Source organism: Chenopodium quinoa, unplaced genomic scaffold, assembly GCF_001683475.1.
Source record: "Chenopodium quinoa cultivar QQ74 unplaced genomic scaffold, ASM168347v1, whole genome shotgun sequence".
Taxonomy (NCBI): Eukaryota; Viridiplantae; Streptophyta; class Magnoliopsida; order Caryophyllales; family Amaranthaceae; genus Chenopodium; species Chenopodium quinoa.
Window position 1 is genome coordinate 149845 of NW_018742656.1, and position 21092 is coordinate 170936.

Consider the following 21092-nt stretch of genomic DNA (forward strand, 5'->3'; position numbering starts at 1 on the left):
GGACCAAACTTATGAAATCTAGTTTTATAATTCATGATCGTGTAAGTACTTTAAATGACAATTTTTTATTTTTTATTATTATTATTTTTTCTATTGAACCAAACCATTTCATTAATGAAAAGTACTTTAGTTAAATAAAGATTTCCTTCATCAAAACTATCAAAACTATCATGGTTGGATAAATAAAAAAAATATTATGTAATAATAAAACCCTACAGGATAAAAGAGGAGAGAGAAAAGGAAAAGACATTCATATTTTTCAGGAAAATGACCCTTAACTAATACTTCCTCCGTTTTCTTTTACTTGTAACACTTCCCTAAAAGGAAATGTCACAATACTTGCAACACGCTGTAAAAGGAAAGTTATTTTAGGAAAAACTATACTATTTCCCTATTTATTATGTAAAGCACATGACCCATTAAATTACACTTCTAACAACCACTCATTCTATTTTAAAGTTTATTATATAATGTAAACCCCACCTTTCTTAATTACCGCGCAAAAGGGTGTGTAGCATCTAAAATAAAACGGAGGAAGTACTAATTAAATCGTCATTTGTTCATAGCAAATTACAAAAAAATAAAATAAATAAATAAAAATAAATTTGGTGAATATTTACAACATTCTTTTTAAAAAGGAAAAATTGCCTAGAATAATCCCTCTTTGGAGAGTCCGCCCAAAATAATCCCACATTTGGGGTTATTTTTAAATAATCCCACATTTGGGGTTATTTTTAAATAATCCGACCTTTATACCCAATCCGCTTAAAATGGTCTCAACCGGTCATGTAACTTGCTACATGTGACGGCCTGTGATTGGTAAAAATAAATAAATAAAATAAAATATTTAAAAAAAATTAGATTTCTAAAGGAAAAAAAAAAAAAAAACACTCACCACTCACCACTCACCAACTGCCTGAGCCTTAGGGATGGCAGTGGGTCGATTCAAATGGGAAAACCGCCCCACCCTCGCCTTAGTGGTACGGGGATAGAGAGAGGTTTGGCAGGTGATGAGGCGAGGAAGGGTATAAAAATGTATCCGCTATGGGTTGTGGGATGGGTATGGATTTTAGAGTAAAACCGCCCTATCCCCGCCTCGCCCCATCACCCGCCTTATACTACTTTTGTAAAGGTTGAAACAAGCTTGGAAGAGCTTAGAAACTAGATTATAATAATATAATAAACACAAAATATAATATTAATGACATTAGTATCGTATGAATTTCACCAAGTGGATAAAAAAGAGGTTTATTAGAAATGATAATTCTTCATATTATTGTCATACAATACTGTCATTATGGTAGCGGTATGAGGCAGGTCTGAGATGCGCCTGGATATCCAAATGGGTGGTGGGGCGGGGATGAATATTAGCTTGTACTCGGCAAGGCGGATATGGATATTGTACCAACCATGGGTGGTTGGGCGGGGATGGGTGTAAGATTTTTAGGCGGGGATGGGTGTAAGATTATTAGGCGGGTATAGGTGTGGAGGCACCATCCTCCGCATCCGACCCGTCCCATTGTCATCCCTTCTGAGCCTGATCCCCTAACCCGCGGCTCTGGCCACCTAGCCCCAACCACAACGCCGGCGTCAACGTCGCGACCAACCCCTCCCCTCCCCTAAACCACCAACCCCATCCCTCCCTCCCTCACGCGGCATCCCCCTACCTTGCAAAACCCCTTTCCCGTCCTGATCCCAGCCCCCTCCCCTGAAAAATAGTCGCATATACATTTAGATTGACAACCAAAAGTGTAGCCACAGTATCAGAGAACTTCCATTTATGATCAGAGCAATTTCATATTATCTGAATATTAGATGACAATCAATCACAACTAGAATGTGATTTACACTAGTCAAATAGTTTAAGCCCTACATTAAAACAACTAGAACCAAAGTTTCAGAAAGCTTTGTTTTTATTTTTACCACAATCAGATCACTAACCTACCCCGTGAAACATAAAGTCATGCATGATTCCAGCACGACAGCAAATCAAATAGCTTGAGCAACCCCAATTAAAATCAAGAATCACAGTGGTTAGAAACGGAGTTTTCGCGTAACACGTAGCCATGCCACAGCCGCAACTACAGCACCACCCAGGTGAGCTGATCCAGATATGTTTTGATCCCCCTGCAGACAATATAATGTGGTTAGTTGCAGCATATCTACCAACATCATAAGTTCAGACATGCAACTATACAATAGCTCGTCAGTATGATTCCGATTTTCAAAGTTGGATAGCATTGTCATTACTTTTTTTTTGTTTTTTAATCTTTTCATAAAGGAAGTTGTTGCTAATAGGAACAAAGAACAAGCAGAATTAATAGTCTGCTTACCTCTAAAATCCTCAACACATCCTTTCCAACAAGAAAGACTCCCTGATATCAATTGAATTGATTAAAAACTGCACATATATATTTAAACATTTAACAGTAAGCTTATTACAAAAGTTAGAGGAGTTACCAGCAATATGGCAGGGACAGGAATGAAGAAGTCAAACAAGAGCGTCTTTTTTGGAAAGAGGAATATATCAAGAAGCAATATGGCATTGACTGCCCCACTTGCACCCTAGAAGTAAATATAGTGAGAACATTAACAAAATTTCCTAAATATTGAATGACATTCTGAATAGAACCAAGTCTCCCCAGAGACAAATTAAGTCAAAAGATGTATGAAAACAACAGCAACAAAGCCTTAGTCCCAAAGCGAATATACAGGGAAAAAACTTAATACTACGTACATAGTAAGCATTGAAATAAAAACAAGAAGTTTCATATTTCAGTGAAAAAACATGAATTTAGTGGACCTAATTCATTTTGAAATCATGTACAAGATCTCAGAGCCCACCAATTCTCCCTCCACTCACTACTCACTGTAATAGATTTATGCTGAAATCACCCCTCCTCTTTATAAGGAATGAACAAAGTGGACGATACTAATAAGCCTAGAGCATGAACTATGGACACTAGTATTGTTAACTGCAGAAGCTTGTTTGAGGAATATAGACTTAGGCAGTCAATTTACTTGTTCCTGAGCCCTGCAGTTAAAATTTTGCATAACCATCTCACCACTTTCTCACTGTTTAAACTTTAAAGTAATACATAGAAACTATAATAAAATAAAGAAGAAAAGGGATTTTTTTTTTTTTTAATATGAACTTCAATCTTTTCCCTACAATCTGTAGGTCTTTCCACCTAACATTAAAATGATCTCCACGACTAAAAGGCAGACAAGGATATTGATTGTTAGAAATTATTGATCAACTTAATACAAAAATAAGCGAAGATAGAATAAGATGAGCTTAACTCTGTCCTTAGGAAAATATTAGCCCCTACTATAAATGAGATTAAGGAACTAATTCACCCCCAAGATCCTAATCATCTCTATCGACACAATATTTGTAAATTGTAATTTTTACAGAGAAGAGAATAACATAGATTGATATTTATAACATAATCTGCCCATTTGAATTTAAAAGAAAAGATAGCAGTTATCAATAAAACATTAACTAGTTTGCTTAATTTTTTTGAGATCGTGTCTCATGCAAAGTGCTAAGCGTTAGTCTTTGACTCTTTGATTAGAAGCATACAAACACATTTTTTATATCAAATGCAAGCACACTCAAGCTCATATAAAAGGTTCAATTCAAATAAATAATCATTTGCACATAATGAGTTATAAATGTATAGATTAGATAAACTACTATTCTTCTTCCAATGTGAAACAAACATTTTTACATAACAAATTTCTCCATTGAAAACTATTAATACAACAATCCCCCATTTAGTCGCAAATATCTACAGTATATAAACAGCTGATTGTTGTGAAACTATAAAAGAATGGAAACTACCCTATGAAGAGCCTAACCAAAAACTTACCAGCCCAGGAGTTCTTGATGGATTTCTTCTGAAAGTTCCCTGTCCAAACAAAAAGTAACATGTTAAGGAAAAGTGATGCACGTACTCTATAGGTCAAAGTCCGTCAAACAATGAACTTGCAACCGATCAAACTAGAAATCAAAAGATAAAACATTAGCATTGAAGGGAAAAAAAAAATAATAAATAAATAAAAATAAAATAATAATAATGAAATCAACAACCATACTAAAAGGCAGAAGAAAAGATATATTTGTCTTCAATTTTTCATAGTGATATTCCACACAATGTTCAAAAAAGAGTAGTCAATGATGCACACACCACACAAGTCAACCTTGATCCCTTATACCTCATATGTATTAGCGAGATAAGCATGGTGCACCAAATAAAATATAGATCCAACAACAGCCCCAGCGACATACAGCTTCAGCAGATACTCTGGTCCAAACACACTTCCAATCTGCAAGAACAATGATCTTACCAAGTAAAAAACAAGGTTGAAAGAGCCAATACTCTAATAGGTGAAATAGACCTCATACAACTAATAAATATATACGTATATGTCCCAATACCATACAACTAACAGAGCAAGAAACAGGATGACGAGACTTGAAAAACCAATATATAAACACAAAAATTAATAAAATAAAACTAGAATTAATAAAAATCATAGCAGGCCAACGATCCTGTTTTTTTAAAAGTTTTCTCAATGCAAGATAAAATCAAGTCCAGAGCACTCAATGACTAACGTCTTATAAGTACCACCTAGTTACAGCCCTTACATACTACAGCTTTTGGCTCATCAATTCAGCATAAAGTTTCCAACTATAATTTAGCTTTTTGATGAATTTCATATAAATCTTCCGCAAGAACCTGACCATGCAAAATTAAAAGCAGGCAACAAGAACTTTGACATCAAAGATCTATCAGACAGCAGCTATTTGCTAGTATTTTTAGAATTCTGTACACTTCAAATCACACCAAGGGGTTAAAAAAATTGTGTTCAATAAAGTAAAAGTTCAAGGTTAATAAATAGCAGCAGACAGGTAGTGTTTTGGAACAGAACATAATAATTCTTCAAACAAGTTCAAAGGTTTTCTTCTCACTGCTAATAGCTACTAAGAGTCTACCACAGCTGACAAATACTACAAAATTAGTTTGCACTACATAAAATGATTAGGAGATTAAGGCCTATGTGTAGTAAACATCTTAACCTTGAGAAAGAAGTATTTGTAGTTGAGCAAGTTTGAAACAGTTCTATTTTGCAATCTAAATCATTTCCTAATAACACAGTGTAATATGTCCAAAGCAACCAAGTTTTCCTCGCAAATTGTTGGCAGGTTTGAATCAATATAAAGATAACAATGTGAGATGTTAAATGAAAAGAGCTGTAGTACAGTGAGAGCAAAACAACAACATATAGTGAAATCAACTTCAGAACTTTAAATAAAAAGCAATGAAATTAACTAGATTGAGCAGCCACTCTTACACTACTGCCAAAGAAGTAGAGACCAAGCATGTTGGATCCAATATGTTCAATGTTTATATGGCTGAATGCGGAAGTAAGAAGTGTGTGTATACGTCCACTTTTTATGTTTTCCACTGAAATCTGCATGCCAAGGCAGGGGTACAAAAGCACAAAAAGTACAGTGAGAAACATAACTGCTAAAATTCACTTATAAGGGCATATCAGCATAATAATACGGAAATTATAAAAGTTGCAACAAGATGCATGGAGCAGAAATTGCTAGCTAACAATAGATAGTAACAGCATTCAAATTCAATACACAAGTGCGGTCAATTTATACATATACAAACAAACATTTACAAAGACTTACTGTAAAGTTTCGATACATGAAATCTCGAGGTAAAACCCGCCACAGCAGAAAAACAGCCGCATTGGCAAAAATTAAGCCGTAAACTACACTATCAGCCGAATAACCTGAATACCCTCGGGACCAAGAACTCCTACACACAAAGACAAGAGAAGCAAGGAAGAACCAAGTCAGGATGAAAGCAAGAATACTCTTGAACTTTGTCTCCTATTCACAATAGATAGGAACAAACACAAATTGCAAAATCAAAAAGAAAAATGCACAACAATGGAAAATTGGATAGTACTTGATGTAAGATGGAATTAGAATTAGAAGGGTACAGCAGGAGCTGAATTCCCGTACCTCCCTCTAAACATTAGTATGCCACACATATGGCATTATAATGCTTAGTTGTGCTTATGTATTGTATAGGACCTATTGGTTGAATATGTAATCATGATGGACTTTGTTGTGAATTAACATTTGTATACTATCATACATGTCTTATCATAGATTCCTGAATTTTGCCATGGCTTCAGGTTGGAAGAAATATTTAATGTGTCACAATCCACATTAATATCTTTATAGATTGCATCACTAGACTAGTAGTCTAGACCTATATTGAAGCATTTACACCTTCAAATTCAAAATTTCTCAGGATGAAACAATAAAGTATAACTAAAACATACATCAAAAGAAATCCAACTATCCAAACACATTTCTGGAAATAAGAAACCCATTCGTAAACTCAGAAGTCAGAACAATAATCAAAATAGCCAACCTAGCAAAATGTCACACAATCAAAACACCAAAAACTGAAATTCAATTGTCACAAAAAAAACCCCACAAAAACCCTAACCTTAGAACCCTAAAAATCCACACGATCATTGAGAAATTCTACTCCAACCCATCAAAATTGATAAGCAAAATGTGATTCCCATATGATAAACAGCATTCAAAAACACCAACTTTGTAAATGAAAGACTAAAAAAGAGTAGAGCATACATAAATTACCATCCACGCTGCTGAATTGGCCCTTTAATCTTGGAAAATTGGGTAGTAAGAAACCCAACTCTGGAACCCAGAAAGCTTTTGATTGGACCCTTTATCTGAGCACGAGAAACGAAATGTTTGGAAAGAACAGGGCTTTTGAGGAAGCCATTAATGGCGGATGACCGCCATTGATGGTAAGGAGAGAGAAGAGAAGAAGGATGGGAATTAAGGTGGCAGCCATTGTTGTTGATGGGATTGGAGAGAGAATGAAAAGGCTTAGAGGAGTGAAAATTGGTGGGAGTTGACAATGATTTATGGAGTTTTTCAGAGATGAATTTGAGAGAAAGTAGTTGCTTCCTCATTTTTAATTATACAGAAGATGTTGTGTTGCAATTTTGCAGTTCAATTATTTTTGAAGTGAACTAGTAACGTGTAAATATGTAATACGAAGTATTATGTGATTATGTCCTGTTTACATGTTAAGTACGTGATGCTATTATGGATTTACGAAAACAGTTTGAGCCACATGAAAATTTATGATTCCTTTCCGATTGAAGGTAGGCAGGTAGCCCTGGTAGGGGTGTAATTATTATGAAATTAAACTGAAATGCTCGTCAATAATCTACTTATAGTCTATAGTTAATGTATTTTTAGATGTCTATTTTAATCATGTTTTCATTTGTCAATACAAGTATTTGATTATCAAGAGATATTTATAGATGATTGAGTTTAATTTTGATTTTTTGTTTATGCAAATGAAAGACAAAATATAATTTAGCTCAACATGGTAAAAAAAAAAAAAAAAAAGAGAAGAAGTTAGCAAAAAAATTGAGTCATTTACAAACATTCTAAATATAGGATTTCTTAACTGATTGAGTTTGGACAAACTTTGAGTTTGATTGAAAGCTTAGCTAGCCTAAATTCAATGAGCATAAACATGGAAAATTTAGGCTTAGCTGGATTTACCTACTTAAATATGTTCTTTGGGATTATTTTTCAATTTAAGTTAAGCTCTAACTTTATGATTATTTAATTGGAAAAATTGCGGAAAATAATACAACCTTTAGGCGATTCTTTTTTAATAATACAACTGTAGACACCCATTTGTGTCTCCCCAAAACCAAACCCAGTGATGAGTACCTTTCACGTCGAATCATAATCGAATGAAACGAAAGTGTGGAAAGGTCTAGTGTTGCGGGAAGTTTTAATTCTCTTCTCTCTGTTTTTGAAAACTTTATTTAAAGAAAACAGCCAATCCAGTTTGGTTGGTCCATGATATGGGTCCAATAGTGGTGTAGTTGGATGGGGTTTGCAAAGACCTTTCCAACGATATATTATAAGCCCAATTCCGATGAATATTGAGGAATTTATGGCCAATTTACTAAACTGGGCCTGGTTTGAGCTTTAAGTACGACCCAATTATCTAGGGGAGGGCCTAATATGATTTATCATTCCTAATGTAATTAGGAAAGGTTTTAGTCTTCTAGAACATTCTAGAAGGTTTTATCATTCTTAATTCAATTAGGATTTTTCAGAGTTTTAATTAAAATCAAATAGCATTTTCGACTGAAATTATATTATTTTATCTTCCAGTACGGGAAATTTATCAGATTTTCGAAAACGCGTTGAAATCCAAGTTGGCGTCCAACCCCAGGCCTTGGCGCCTGGAATCAGGATTGGCGCCAGACGCCAGCCATTGGCGCCTGGCGCTAGCCACTAGTCCTGGCGCCAATGAGCCAGGGCTGGCGCCAAGTTAGTTTTGTGATCTTCAGACTCTGTTTTGATAAATTATCTTTTTTGGATGATTTTCCCTATAAATATCGTATCAAAAACTCCGGTTTCATTCATCAACAATCACTTTATGAATTACCAATAATCAACTCTCTTCATTCACAATATTATTCATCAACTCTCTTCATTCATCATTCATTCATCAATTTTCAATAACATTAATCTTTTAGCATTCTGTTCTAAACTTTACTTTTCCACACAAAATTCCGCATTCACAAGATCTAGAAACACCTAGCCATATTCGAAGTTGTCTTCGCCCTAGACGTGAAATGTTTTAATTTTTGAGGGTTTGGTCCCAAATCTCTCTTTCAATTATTTAATTTAATTGTTTTGATTATTATTTTCCTTGAAGTTGCTAACGTGTGTATTTTGTTATTAGAAAGAGGTACGAGGCATCCAAGTATGTACTTTAAGGGATTTTATTGATTAATTGATTTATGATGTAGACATCATGTTTAGATTGTTATTATGATATTCCTAGTATCATGTCTAGGGTAACTTTAATATCAAGTATGATTAAAAGTACGATGCTTCCTATATTCTTCCTAATATTTATTCATGTTAGTATCATGTTAGGGTTAAAGATTTGATTTTTATTGCTTAGTGACATGCTAGGGTTTGTTATTAATCTTGTTAGTATCATGCCTAGGATCTTGCTATGCTTTAATATGATTATGATGAATATTATGATTATTATGATTATGATTAATTATTGATTATTTATTATGTTGCTTGATATGCATATTATTTTATATTGTTATTGCTTGATCACCTTTTTATTGCATGTTTAAAGGGAATTTGTATTTGCATCATGCTTAATAAGATAATTAATAATCTTGTTAGGTTAATTGTGATTATAAATTCAAGTGATCGCCAATAATAGTTTATTTGTGCATTAAATTCAACCAACATAGATTAAACAGGTTTAGGGTTAATCCTATTGATTGTATGTTAATCAGAAAGCGCACATGAATACAAGCAGAATAAAGTAGAGGCCTATTATTAGGGCAAGTTCAATCTCTTTTAGGTTGGATTTGTACCATCATCCCCGAACCCTTATTTGGTTCATGACCTTATGGAGTTGACGATCTCTTGGATCGTTAAGGGGTGTAACCTTCATCCTATGAACGGTTTACAAGTTCCTTAAAAACTTGTTGGCGACTCTTTTGCTCTATCTTCTTCCCTTTTGGACGCCACCGTACTTTAGTGTATGATCACAGTGGGGTTCAAGCTAGTGGGATTTTTAAGGCTTGAAACTATTCCCTACAATAACCTTTCGATTATTTCTTAATATTACAACCTTTGGGGGTGTTGAATTTTAACAGGCAAAATAACTCGTAACCGGTTGAATAAGTTACCATGACACGTGTTGTCATGTAATTGATTTAAAATTAAAAAAAAAAACAAATTTTTAATTAAAATTGTTTAATTAACTTTTAAGTTTTAATAAAATAATTTTAATTATAAAAAATCAACCCTCCAGCCACCACCACCCTTGCCCCTCCCCTGTTTTCTCCACCACCACCTCTCCACCTCCCCTGTTTTCTTCACTCCCCTGCCATCACCGTGCGCCCAATCAACAACAGCAGCATCGACCACCCCGCATCACCCTTTGCTGCTCCCAAACGCACCACCACAACAGCCACAATCATCACCACACATCCAACTCCCTTCGCTGCTCCCACACGCACCACCAGGCATCACTTAACGCCACCACCACAATCCCTCTTTTGGTTTTGGGTTTAACCTAGAAAACCCTTTTCCTAGGGTTTTGGGGTTTCGGGTTTTCTTGATTTAATGGATTTTTAATAGTTTTAGGTGAGGGAATAGGGTTTATCGTGGCCGGAAAACAGGGGATGGGGTGGTTTCTGGCTGCGATGGTCAGTTCGTGGTGGAATCGGGGCTGCGGTGGTGTTGGTTTTCGAGGGCGCGACGGGTAAGGGAGGTGGAGGTAACATGGAGTGGGTTGCCGGCGGTGTGTGAGCTAGACGCCGGCCGTTCGGTTTCTTGGCTGGGGAAAGGGGAGCTGTGTGAAGACGGGGGGGGGGGGGGAGGAATGGTGAGGTGGTGGCAGGGGTGGTGGGGTTTTTTTAATAATAATAAAAGTAATTTTATTATTAATTATTTAAAATTAAAACAAATTGACAAAGTCAATAAAACAACGACACGTGTCATGGTAACCTGTAAAAACAGGTTACCAACCGGTTTTTGCCTGTTAAAATTCAACACCCCAAAGATTGTAATATTAAAAAATAATCGAAAGGTTGTATTATTAAAAAAGAACCGGCCAAAAGTTGTATTATTTTCCGCAATTTTTCCTATTTAATTTTTGGTTCAATTTTATAAGGTTTAAATTCATAAATTAAAACTCACACAAAGATAAAAGAGAGTATAGTTTAATCTTCGTCATCTAGGCCCTGTTCTTTAGAGCTGCTCTGCTCTGTCCTACCCTGCTCTGCAATGTGTGAAAGTCTAGCCATGTTCTGTCATACTTTGCTCTGTCTTGCTTTGTGCTAAGCTAAAAAGAACAGGGCTAAGCCTAAGATCTGTGAAACATACTTAAACAATGTGTAGTGTAGTACTTGTTGCAATATTAAGTTAGGGGAACAAAAGAAGTACTCAAGATTTCGTTTTTTCATGCACTAGTACAGTAGTACACTAGTACTTGCTAAAAATTCGATTTTTACATGTTTTGTGTTTAATTAAAGTTTTAAACTTCCACTTAATAAAAAAAAAAAAAGTTTTAAACTTCCACTAGCAATTCAAAGGCTTCTGCTGCTCTAATGAGGAACCATTTGCGAAAGTTGAATTCCCTCTTTCTACCTCAAATTTCCATCCCAAAATTTCCCAAATTTGTACCCTTTTCCAACATTCCAAATTCACAAAAAAGTTTCAATCTTTCAAACTCCCTCCCACAAACCCAGTACAGAAAACAGATTTCACTTGCCAATCTTTTGCAGAGGTATGGTTTCCCCTCTTCTGATCTTCACTCTTTTCTTACCAAGAACAAATTTTTATTGACTTCTAATGTATCAGAAATTGAGCAATCTCTTGGAATTTTATTATTGTCATTCAAATTGCAGCAAAATTTGATTGTTTCATTAGTTAATGGGTGCCCTAGCGTTCTTGATTTGGGGTTTTTGAAGAAATGGGAAATGGGTATTGAATCATTGGGGCAATTTGCTACTTCTCCTAGGGTAATTCGAAGCATTCTCGAGATTTCGAGGCGGTTTCGGATTGACCCAGATAGGTTTTCTAGTTGTGTGCAGATTTTGAAGGGTTTAGGGTTTAGTGATGGTACCATAATTAGGGTTTTAGAGGGTTTTCCTGAGGTTGTTATGATTAATGAGGGTGAACTTTGGAAGAGGATAGACTTTTGGATTATGATTGGTTTTGAAAAAAGTGACATTGATAGGATTTATCATTCTTTTCCAGGAGTTTTAGGGTTTCGGATAGAGAATAGGTTGAAACCACTAATGAATGAGTTCTTGGACATGGGGTTTGGAAGGCGTTGTGTTAAAGAAGAGATCATTAAAGAACCAAGAATTCTAAGTTTGGAGCTTGGGGAGTTGCGGCGGTGTTTGGAGTTGCTTCGGAAGTTGAGGTGTAGAGAATCTATTAAAGAGAAGATATTCAGTGAGGGGGAGATCAAAGCCGGATTTGCTGTAAAAATGAGAATTGATTGCTTGTGTAGATATGGGTTGATCCGAAGAGATGCTCTGAACATATTAAAAAGAGAGCCAAGGTCAATAATATATGACATTGAGGACATTGAAAGTAAAATTGAGTTTCTTTTGGATAGGATGAAATTTGATGTTGAATGTTTGATGGAGGTCCCCGAGTATTTGGGGGTGAATTTCGATAAACAGATTGTTCCTCGGCACAATGTGATTGAGTATTTGAGATCAATAGGTGGGCTTGGTTTTGAGTTAGGATTGAGGGATATTATAAAGCCTACTAGGGTTAGGTTCTACAACCTTTATGTAAAGCCATATCCTGAATGTGAAAAGATGTATGGCAGGTTTTCTGAATATGTTGAACAGAAGAGCCGGCATCCTGTTGGACTGTGGCAACAATTCAAGCCTCCAAAATGCCCAGAATTGAAGCAAGATTTGAAGAATGTGAAATCATTCATGAAACTACTGGTTTGACGTAGAAGCCTTGATTTGTTTCATGATCACATTATGATCTCCTGGGTCTAAGCCAAAGGTAATTAGGTTCTGATACTTCCATAAGGCCTTGGAATGTATGGTTTTTGGCCAGAGAAAGAGAGCATTATGCAGATAACTTGAGTAATATACAATGAGATTGGTGCTGCATTCGTGGATATCAATGAAGAGTTCCAATTTCTGGTTTGCCGTTTAAGGTCAGAGCAGTTGATCCTGCGGCACTATTGTTGCTGTCTGGCCTGAATCTATGCAGCTGGTGTCTCTTTGTTAGAGACTGAGCCTGAAATAAGAAATGATTGAGCATCTTCAGCATATCAGCATATGTTTGCATAAATCAAAGCCAATAAGACATGAAAAACATGGATGTCATTTGCTGAATTTTTTGGTTCAAAAGAAAGTCTGAAAAGTCTCATCTGTCTCATATAAGATGTTGCGTGTATGTTGCTAAGTCTGAGGGGAAGAATTTATTTGCTAATAAATAGAGCGATGACTGAACGCAGAGTAAGGAATTAAGGATGGTATAACATTCACTTAAAAATTCATGAAGCATATGGATCCGAATACATGAAGGACATGGATCTGGATTTGCTATTGGGTGATATTTTTCAACTGATAGCTATTGCAACTGCTATTGCTGTCCGACTCCAACCTCTAGTCTGCAATGTTGATCTCTCCTTGTTACTTGAGCATAACATGTAAAAAGATCAAATAACTGGAAAATTAGTTTGGTATAGTTGCTTTATTCTTTGCTATTGGCCTACTTTTTTACTTTCACTAATAACAATCAGTAGCCAATTTATGTGTCAATTTATAGTGTATACATTAATCCATTTTCCATCTCTTTTCATAATGAAGTGTCAAATATGGTACTAATTTTGACGCGATTATTGTATTTCAACTTTGCTTTATAAGCTCCTTTTTGCTTTGGGCAAATTTTGCCAAGGTTAATAGGGATTTCTACAATTTAAATACGAAGTATAAAGGTTTAAGAGAAGCGAAATATCAAGTATTAACTGACAAGGAGGTAGTAAGATGAACCTGATTTCAATTTGTCATTATGTACTATTCAACGGCTTAATCGAATACATAAGAAGAAAGATAGAATATTTCCAACTAATGAATAATAACTAAGCATATCATATATGAAGTGACATATGAGTAATTAAAAAAAAAAAAAGTCAACGACACAGAATAGTCACTTCTGGTTCATGTAGCCAACCCCCATTTATGAGATTAAGACTTTGATTGATTTTAGTTTACAACAATGGCACGTCTAACTCCTTTCCTTGGAGGCTTGGACTGTTACTAAACTCTTTTTGAAGCCAGTATTAATCTATTAGACACTTGTAGACATTGGGATTGCCCCCATCAAAATTAAGATAATATTAGTGAAGCAAAACAGAAGTAGTTTACAGATTATGCAGATAAAATACTTGATTAAAGACTAAGGTGAGTAGGTGACCTTACATTCCTTTAATAGACCCAATAAAGACATACAGAGACGCGGAAGCCAAAAAATTAAGCTTCACTTGTTCAGTTACATGGCAGAGAAGACCTATAATACAAATAGAAATTCTGAAATTGTATTCTGAATTGTAAGTAAAGTAATATCTCCAATGTTAGCTATCGGCTTTGGGTCCTTGCAACTGACGCCTCACTAGTGCAGTGTAGATGCCATCCTTGCTCAAAAGTTCATCATGAGTGCCGCTTTCCACCACCTGACCATCGGATATAACAGCTACAACATTTGCACTTTTCACAGTGGAAAGCCTGTGTGCTATCACGAGGACAGTTCTTCCATTCATCAAGCGATCCATGGCATCCTAATTAGCACCAATAAATTGAAGGTTTATACAAAGATGCAACCAGAAACAATGAGAGATGTTGAATATAATATACTGAACCTGCACAATGTTTCAAAAAAAAAAAAAAAATACTGTAAAAAAAAAAACTGAACCTGCACTAAGTATTCGCTTTCAGCATCAAGGGCACTCGTTGCTTCATCCAAAAGTAGTACTTTTGGGTTCATCAACAGAGCTCTGGCAATTGCTATCCGCTGTTTCTGACCACCTGATAATCTAACCCCACGTTCTCCGACATGAGTTTGATACTTCTCAGGAAACTTGGATATAAATTCATGTGCATTTGCCATTTTCTGTGATATTGAGAACAAAAGGGATCAAAAAATGATACTTCATACAAAGAATTAGTTGGAATATTTAAATATGTAGCATCTTACAGCAGCATTTTCTATATCAGCAGTGCTGGCCTTGCCATTTAGTCCATAAGCGATGTTCTCTTCTATGGAGCAATTGAAGAGAGTTGGCTCCTGGCTTACAATACTAATCTGATGCCAATGATCAAAATCTAATCAGAATTTGCAGAAAATTAGGAGGCAATTTTTTAGCTAATTCTCCTCTGTCTAATTTATTACATCATTTTTGCACAAAGTTTAGGACAGTGAAAAAGTAATGAATAACCTACTAAATAAGGGAACATAACCTTCTTCATGGGATATACCCAAACTAGAAGATATAATCTTTATTAAGGATGGGGGAAATAGAAGCATAGTCAAACTTCATAAATAGCAGAATAAAGTGTCAGGAACTCAGGATAATAATAACTAACTCGGCTCAGGTTAAATTTCTCCAGTTAGAAACTTAGAGTTACAAAAGAGTTATAAGATCGGGGAAAGTAGCTCACCAACAAGTAGACACCAAACACACATGTACAGATATCACTAGGCTACATGAAGCTAACAAGTTTTCTCTTTCAGTAAAACATTTGAGATACCTTTTATCATTATTCCTATACTGATGAGTAATTTCCTGTTACATATGAATTCTTATAAACGAAGCTTACAGCTTTACCTTGCTATGCAAGTGCTTGTGAGATATTTCTACTAGCGGAACCCCACTCAGCAAAATCTTCCCTTTGGTAGGATCATAAAATCTTTCAATCAAATGTGCTATCGTAGTCTGCATCAATAGTAAAAGATAAAAAAATTAAATTAAAAAAAAAAAAAAAAAAAAAGGTGCAGAAGTTAATGATAGGCTCATATTACAAGGATACACAGGTATTTCTTCAGTATAGTCACAGATATCATGGGAGCTTATGATGAATAGAACTTACTTTTCCACCACCACTTGGACCAACAAGTGCAACTTTTGAACTAGGCAGCAGTTTTAACGTTATTCCCTGAAAATTAAAAGGACGATTCTCAGTATTGCATTCAGTCAGTAGAACCACATTGAAAAAAGCAGGGGTTTTATCATTACCTTTAGTACCATATGACTTGGGCGTGAAGGATATGCAAACCAGACATCATCCAATTCCACTTCTGCATCTTGATCACTAATAAACAGCAGCAACAACAAAAAAGGAAGATCATGAGACTTAGCATGAAATTCTTCAGAAAAGGACTATTAATCAGAATCCCAATGGAAGATCAACTCTTAGAGCTACTTTTTAAGTCATAAAATCATCCTTTTCTTCCTAAGTTTCTGTTATTGCTTCCACATCCTTTGCAAAAGATATGAAGATAATTGAGGACTGTCACACTTATTTGCTAATATCAACAGAAATAATTCTAAGAGAATTTCCTCAGTGGATAAAGATTGACAACCCCCCACCCCCCAACCTCTCCGTGAAGCATGTGAACAAAAATTGACAGTAAGATAATCAGGAGCAAACAAAATAAATAAATCGGAGAAGTTGATTAACTCACCCTAATGGACACTTGGATCCTGGCTCTGGCATGGATGATGTTCGGTCTAGCAGTTGGAAAACACGCCTACTGGCTCCCGCAGCTTTCATTGCCACAGTGTATAATCCAGAAAGTCCAGATATGGATGACCCAACTGCATTAAAATAATCACAATGGTAAAACTATATTTTTAAGAAAAAGTACGCACAAAGAAGACAAGAACAAATATTCTCAAGTATAGTCATTCAATAATAAACTAGAATTTGTTGATACGTGATAATCTTAATGGTTAATTGTTCTTGTCTATAGCTACATGTTTGGCACCAAACAACTAATCAGTTACCTGTAAGGCTATAAAGTATGAAGGATGTGAGAGCACCAGGTGTCATGCCAGTACCATTGATAGCCAGGAAAGCTCCATATATCACCACAACAATAACTGACAGGGTGGATGCTGCATTTAGTCCTCCAAAGAATAAACCTGCAACTTTCTGTAGCAACCAGAATCAGACGTCACAACTCACAAGCTTGCGATTAACAAAAAGAGATTGTAACACAGAGGAGAATCTCACAGCTTGTGTAAGTCCCAAGTTTAAAGTCTCGTCAACTTTCTCAGAATACCGCTGAATTTCATAATCTTCTTGGGCAAAGGACCTTACTGTGCGGATGGCACCAAACGATTCCTGTAAAAAAACTGTACAATGTGAAACTATTTTCAATCACTTCCAACCTCATAGAGGCTTTCATTGAGAAACCAGTATTCTAGTGTTGATATGACAATATCCTATTTGCATCAAGAAAGGAAAATGTAAATGTGACACAAAACTAAACTGCATCGAACATCTCACTAAGATGTATGTTCAGCAGACTGGATAGCCATGAATCCCTTGGCCTTTTCTTTGGGCCAACGAATTTTTAAAATTTGTAAAAATTAGGGGGAGGTGAACCAAATGCTTTAATTAGTGTTGATATAAATGGCTGCAACATACCTCTGCAATTGAAGATGCTGCAGCAGCAGCAGCCTGAGTCTTGTGTGAGAGTTCACGGAGAAAGCGACCAAATTTACGCACACCAACAGAAATGGGAGGCACAACAGCCAATGCCAACACTGAATATGAATAAGATCAAATCTTATCAGACAGCAATGTAAAAAGTGGATGGCAACCTTTGTTCAATATAAATGTTCCCTTTTAGTTTTTCAAAAGTCCCATATGATATTCTGAATATTTAATAATGTAGAATTTGTCTTCCATTATGCACAATATGCTTTCTTTATTATTTTCAAACACATGTAATAAACATAGATTTAAACTAAGTAGACAAGGTTCTTTTGTCATCAAAATCTCAACACAACATTGATTGTCTTGCAGTGTGTTCTTAATCTGGGTGTTTAGTCAATGAAGAACAAATAACAGGAATGCAGGGAGCAGCTACCAGAACTCTTATTCTTACATGTCAACTTCCATGATGTTGCAAACATGAATCCAAGACCAATGAATGCAGTTGCTAAATTTCTCAGAGCTTCAGACAGATTAGTAGTAGCAGCATTCTTTATGATTTGTGTGTCTTCAGCTAGTCTACTCAAAAGCTCTCCAGTTCGAGTAACGTCAAAAAAAGCAATTTCCTGAAAGTAGGGGGGAGAAAGAAGAAAAAAGGCATCAGGGATCAATTCACTGCAAAATTGAAGTTGAACAATGGACTTTTAAGTTTGTATTTGTACATAGCAAATTCAAAGGGATGGTTTCTCCACCTGGCAAATTAGATGGGAGAATAAATTCTTTCTCAGTCTTGCAACAACCCTTTCACTTGCAGAATTAAATAGCCACGCCCTCAATGCTGTGCAAATTGAACTGGGATAGAAAAGAGAAACAAGTACATGAATATGATGGAACAAAAGTACCAGAACACCTAGAATGAAGAATTTAAAGGACATACGAAGGATTAGATTTTACTATGTATTCTGTTTTGGGTGATCCCTTTTATTTGTAACAAAGTTCCTACTTATTTCAAAAAATTTGTGCCCATTTCACTATTTAATTCATTGGTGATGTGATTAACACAGCATTCCAAAAGACATCAGTGCTTAATTTTAGTTTTTATGTATATAAATTGTATGTAAAAAAAAAGGGGGGGGGGGGAATTGCTATTTTTTTAATTTTTATTTTTAGTTTAAAAAAGCTAAATGAATTATATCACAATTGTGCTTTCCTCAATATCTGTGCATGATACCAAATGTAAGAAATATAAAGGTTTGGAGGGAATACTTGGGCAAGGAGAGAGTTTAGAAAGAATAGTAATCTGCAAAGTATTTATATAGCTAAGCTATCATGTCTGAAGTGGACTTACCCTACAATAACAACCATGACAATCTCTAGTATGGTGCTCGTAACTGCATCCCGAGCTTCAGCTTTCTTTTCTGGTGAGCTGATATCTCCGGACACAATATCAATTACTTTTCCACCAAACTTTGGCTGCAGCAAGACAGGCAGATGCTCAAAGTATGTAAACAAATATAATCGTTTTAAAACTTCAACTCATTTAGTACAGACATAGACATACCACTAATATGTTTGATGTGGCTGCAATCAACAGAGCAACTGTAGCTATAACAAGTTTAGGTGCATCAGGTTTTGCCTGCAAAATGAGATATAAATATAAATCACGTGAACAAAATGAAATATTTGAATAACACACTATGAAGAAACTGAAGAACAGTGCACTTACAAGAGAAAGAACCCTACCGAATCCCACATTTGCAGCCTAAACAATCCAACAAGAACGTATCAAAAACTATGTTACATTAATTATCATCACATTAAAAAAAATAAAAATAATAAAAATAAAAAATAAAATAAAATCAGGATTTAGATGATATGCGGTTGGCCTTACCGGTGCATTACCATTCTCAAGGTCTGTTGAGCCAATTTCCTCTCTTTTGAAGCCGGCCTTTAAGAAGTATGATGATTAGTAAAATAATGTTCTCCATACACAGGGTCTATTCAGGGCCTAAAAAGTAATATCAATCATAAACACTTTTTACCCTATATAACAGCTGAAGATCAAATGATTGTTAAACCTTGTTTCCAAACCAAATGCTTATACACAGAAGGCAGGAGGCTGCTATCCACATTGGGGCAGTTAAAATTCCAAATACATCCAACAATTCTAGCAGCTATAAGCCTAAATCTACAACACTATCAAAGTTTACAGTAAATTGCAACACTAAGCTTCGAATTTCGAAAATTCGAACACTCCTAGAATAGTGCTATTCCAACACAAGAGTAAGAATGTAAAATGCCATTTAAGAAACATACACAGAAACAACAGTAGTTATACAGCAAAATAACCATGGCATTGTTCCAAAATTTACAAATATTCATAAGACTTATAGCTACTGATATATGCACATATTCATGTGATACAAATAGATGCAATTTTCATCAAATTATTCATATAACCAATAACATTTTCTAAGAAACAATATCCAATGTTTGCACCACCTAAATGACCCACATTCTTTCCAAAAATATGAAAGAAAGGTTACTTTTCCACTTCAAATAATCATAACCTTTAAAACCCACAATTTCCAACCGTTAATTCAATTAATTATCTCAATAAAACTGACCAAAAAGATTCATCAACACTTCCCATGATCAAATTATACAATACCCACAAACACCAATCATCATATAATCAATCAATAACCCCAAATTAAGTAATAATATCAAAAACCCACAAAAAATTACTAATAATCAATCACTAAAAACAGTAATCTAAAACAAATGAAGAAAGTAGGAATGAACTCACATGCCGACCCAAAAGAGGAACTCTATTACCGCCGCCACCACCGCCTAAACCATGTCCACCACCACCATACCCACCACCACCACCACCACCATGCCCTCCAAAATTCATGCCTTTTCTTGTAAACCCAACTCAAATTTATCCTAAAAAAATCTTAAGAAAATTACAAAATGTTGTCAATGTTGAAAAATCAATGAACAAGAAACAAGTGGTTAGATGTTAGTGTTGAATATGAGATTATAAATAGAAGTAGCAGATTTGATATTGGGCTTTGGGACTTTGGGAGGCCTATAACTAAACTAGTAATAATACTGTAAAATTAGTGCCAATTTTGGTGGGTTGCTGTAAAGTTGAACAAAGACATTGCCAACGTATGGAGTTTGTGAAAAAGACAATTGGGTTTTCGTCACTCATCACGTCTTCTCTATATTTGTCACTAATTAGGATAAATCTAAGTGTTATACACTTATACATAGTAATTAAAAATTATGTAAAGAATTTCATTATTATTTATTTATTTATCCTCTTATCTTGTCAGAGTATAGAATATTAACAGAATGGTTTGTGATTATTACGTTCTTGATTTATTTTTATATACAACATATTAGGGTAGTTCGTTATCAATCTCAATTTTTAATATTTTGTTTTGATAATTTTGTAAGTCACAATTTACACTCTCTGTATATGAGTACAATTAGATCAAATACTATTTGGTTGAGGGAGAATAAGATTCATTCACCGTATTATCGGTAAAAAATTACTTTGATTGAATGAGTACAAGATTTTGATAATGCATATATCATGTTAGTAATATGTGAATTTTTACTATACAGAGAAATTGGTATTTGATAATAAAGAGCATCATTTTTATTAAGGCTGTGTATGGTAACTAGCTTATTTGACCAACATTAGCTTATTGATTATTAAATAAGCTAATTTAAGG

General features: G+C 35.1%; 3 protein-coding genes across 3 annotated transcripts; 1 reads left to right on the top strand and 2 right to left on the bottom strand.

Moving 5' to 3' along the window:
* Window positions 1-1750: 1750 nt before the first annotated feature.
* On the bottom strand, window positions 1751-7114 carry LOC110722211 (RHOMBOID-like protein 12, mitochondrial). Its single transcript, XM_021901480.1, has 8 exons — window positions 6701-7114; window positions 5711-5840; window positions 5362-5481; window positions 4222-4332; window positions 3876-3914; window positions 2461-2565; window positions 2334-2375; window positions 1751-2127 (listed from the first exon to the last, which is right to left on the bottom strand). Exons 1-8 carry the CDS (start codon window positions 7039-7041, stop codon window positions 2035-2037), a joined length of 981 nt encoding a protein of 326 aa, XP_021757172.1. The 5' UTR covers window positions 7042-7114; the 3' UTR covers window positions 1751-2034.
* Window positions 7115-10864: 3750 nt separating this feature from the next.
* On the top strand, window positions 10865-13489 carry LOC110722214 (transcription termination factor MTERF15, mitochondrial). The gene has a single exon (XM_021901482.1). It carries the CDS (start codon window positions 11254-11256, stop codon window positions 12619-12621), a length of 1368 nt encoding a protein of 455 aa, XP_021757174.1. The 5' UTR covers window positions 10865-11253; the 3' UTR covers window positions 12622-13489.
* A 499-nt stretch (window positions 13490-13988) lies between these two features.
* LOC110722212 (ABC transporter B family member 25-like) lies at window positions 13989-20544 on the bottom strand. The gene is made up of 17 exons (XM_021901481.1): window positions 20153-20544; window positions 19235-19291; window positions 19070-19105; window positions 18905-18979; window positions 18692-18816; window positions 18096-18195; window positions 17798-17969; window positions 17335-17453; window positions 16918-17028; window positions 16689-16836; window positions 16367-16499; window positions 15918-15993; window positions 15772-15837; window positions 15510-15617; window positions 14879-14986; window positions 14597-14794; window positions 13989-14462 (listed from the first exon to the last, which is right to left on the bottom strand). Exons 1-17 carry the CDS (start codon window positions 20258-20260, stop codon window positions 14259-14261), a joined length of 1944 nt encoding a protein of 647 aa, XP_021757173.1. The 5' UTR covers window positions 20261-20544; the 3' UTR covers window positions 13989-14258.
* Between the last annotated feature and the right edge of the window lie 548 nt (window positions 20545-21092).

Bases quoted from the DNA above. Each gene is read 5' to 3' on its own strand.
- LOC110722211 (XM_021901480.1), bottom strand. From the start codon at position 7,041: ATGAGGAAGCAACTACTTTCTCTCAAATTCATCTCTGAAAAACTCCAT. The intron at 3,915-4,221 runs GTATAAGGGATC...TTGTTTGGACAG, and splicing joins ATCTCGCTAATACATATGAG to GGAACTTTCAGAAGAAATCC. The intron at 2,128-2,333 runs GTAAGCAGACTA...TATTGTCTGCAG, and splicing joins ATGTGTTGAGGATTTTAGAG to GGGGATCAAAACATATCTGG.
- LOC110722214 (XM_021901482.1), top strand. From the start codon at position 11,254: ATGAGGAACCATTTGCGAAAGTTGAATTCCCTCTTTCTACCTCAAATT.
- LOC110722212 (XM_021901481.1), bottom strand. From the start codon at position 20,260: ATGAATTTTGGAGGGCATGGTGGTGGTGGTGGTGGTGGGTATGGTGGT. The intron at 18,817-18,904 runs GTATGTCTATGT...GTCTTGCTGCAG, and splicing joins CCACATCAAACATATTAGTG to CCAAAGTTTGGTGGAAAAGT. The intron at 17,970-18,095 runs GTGGAGAAACCA...CCCTACTTTCAG, and splicing joins TCTCCCATCTAATTTGCCAG to GAAATTGCTTTTTTTGACGT.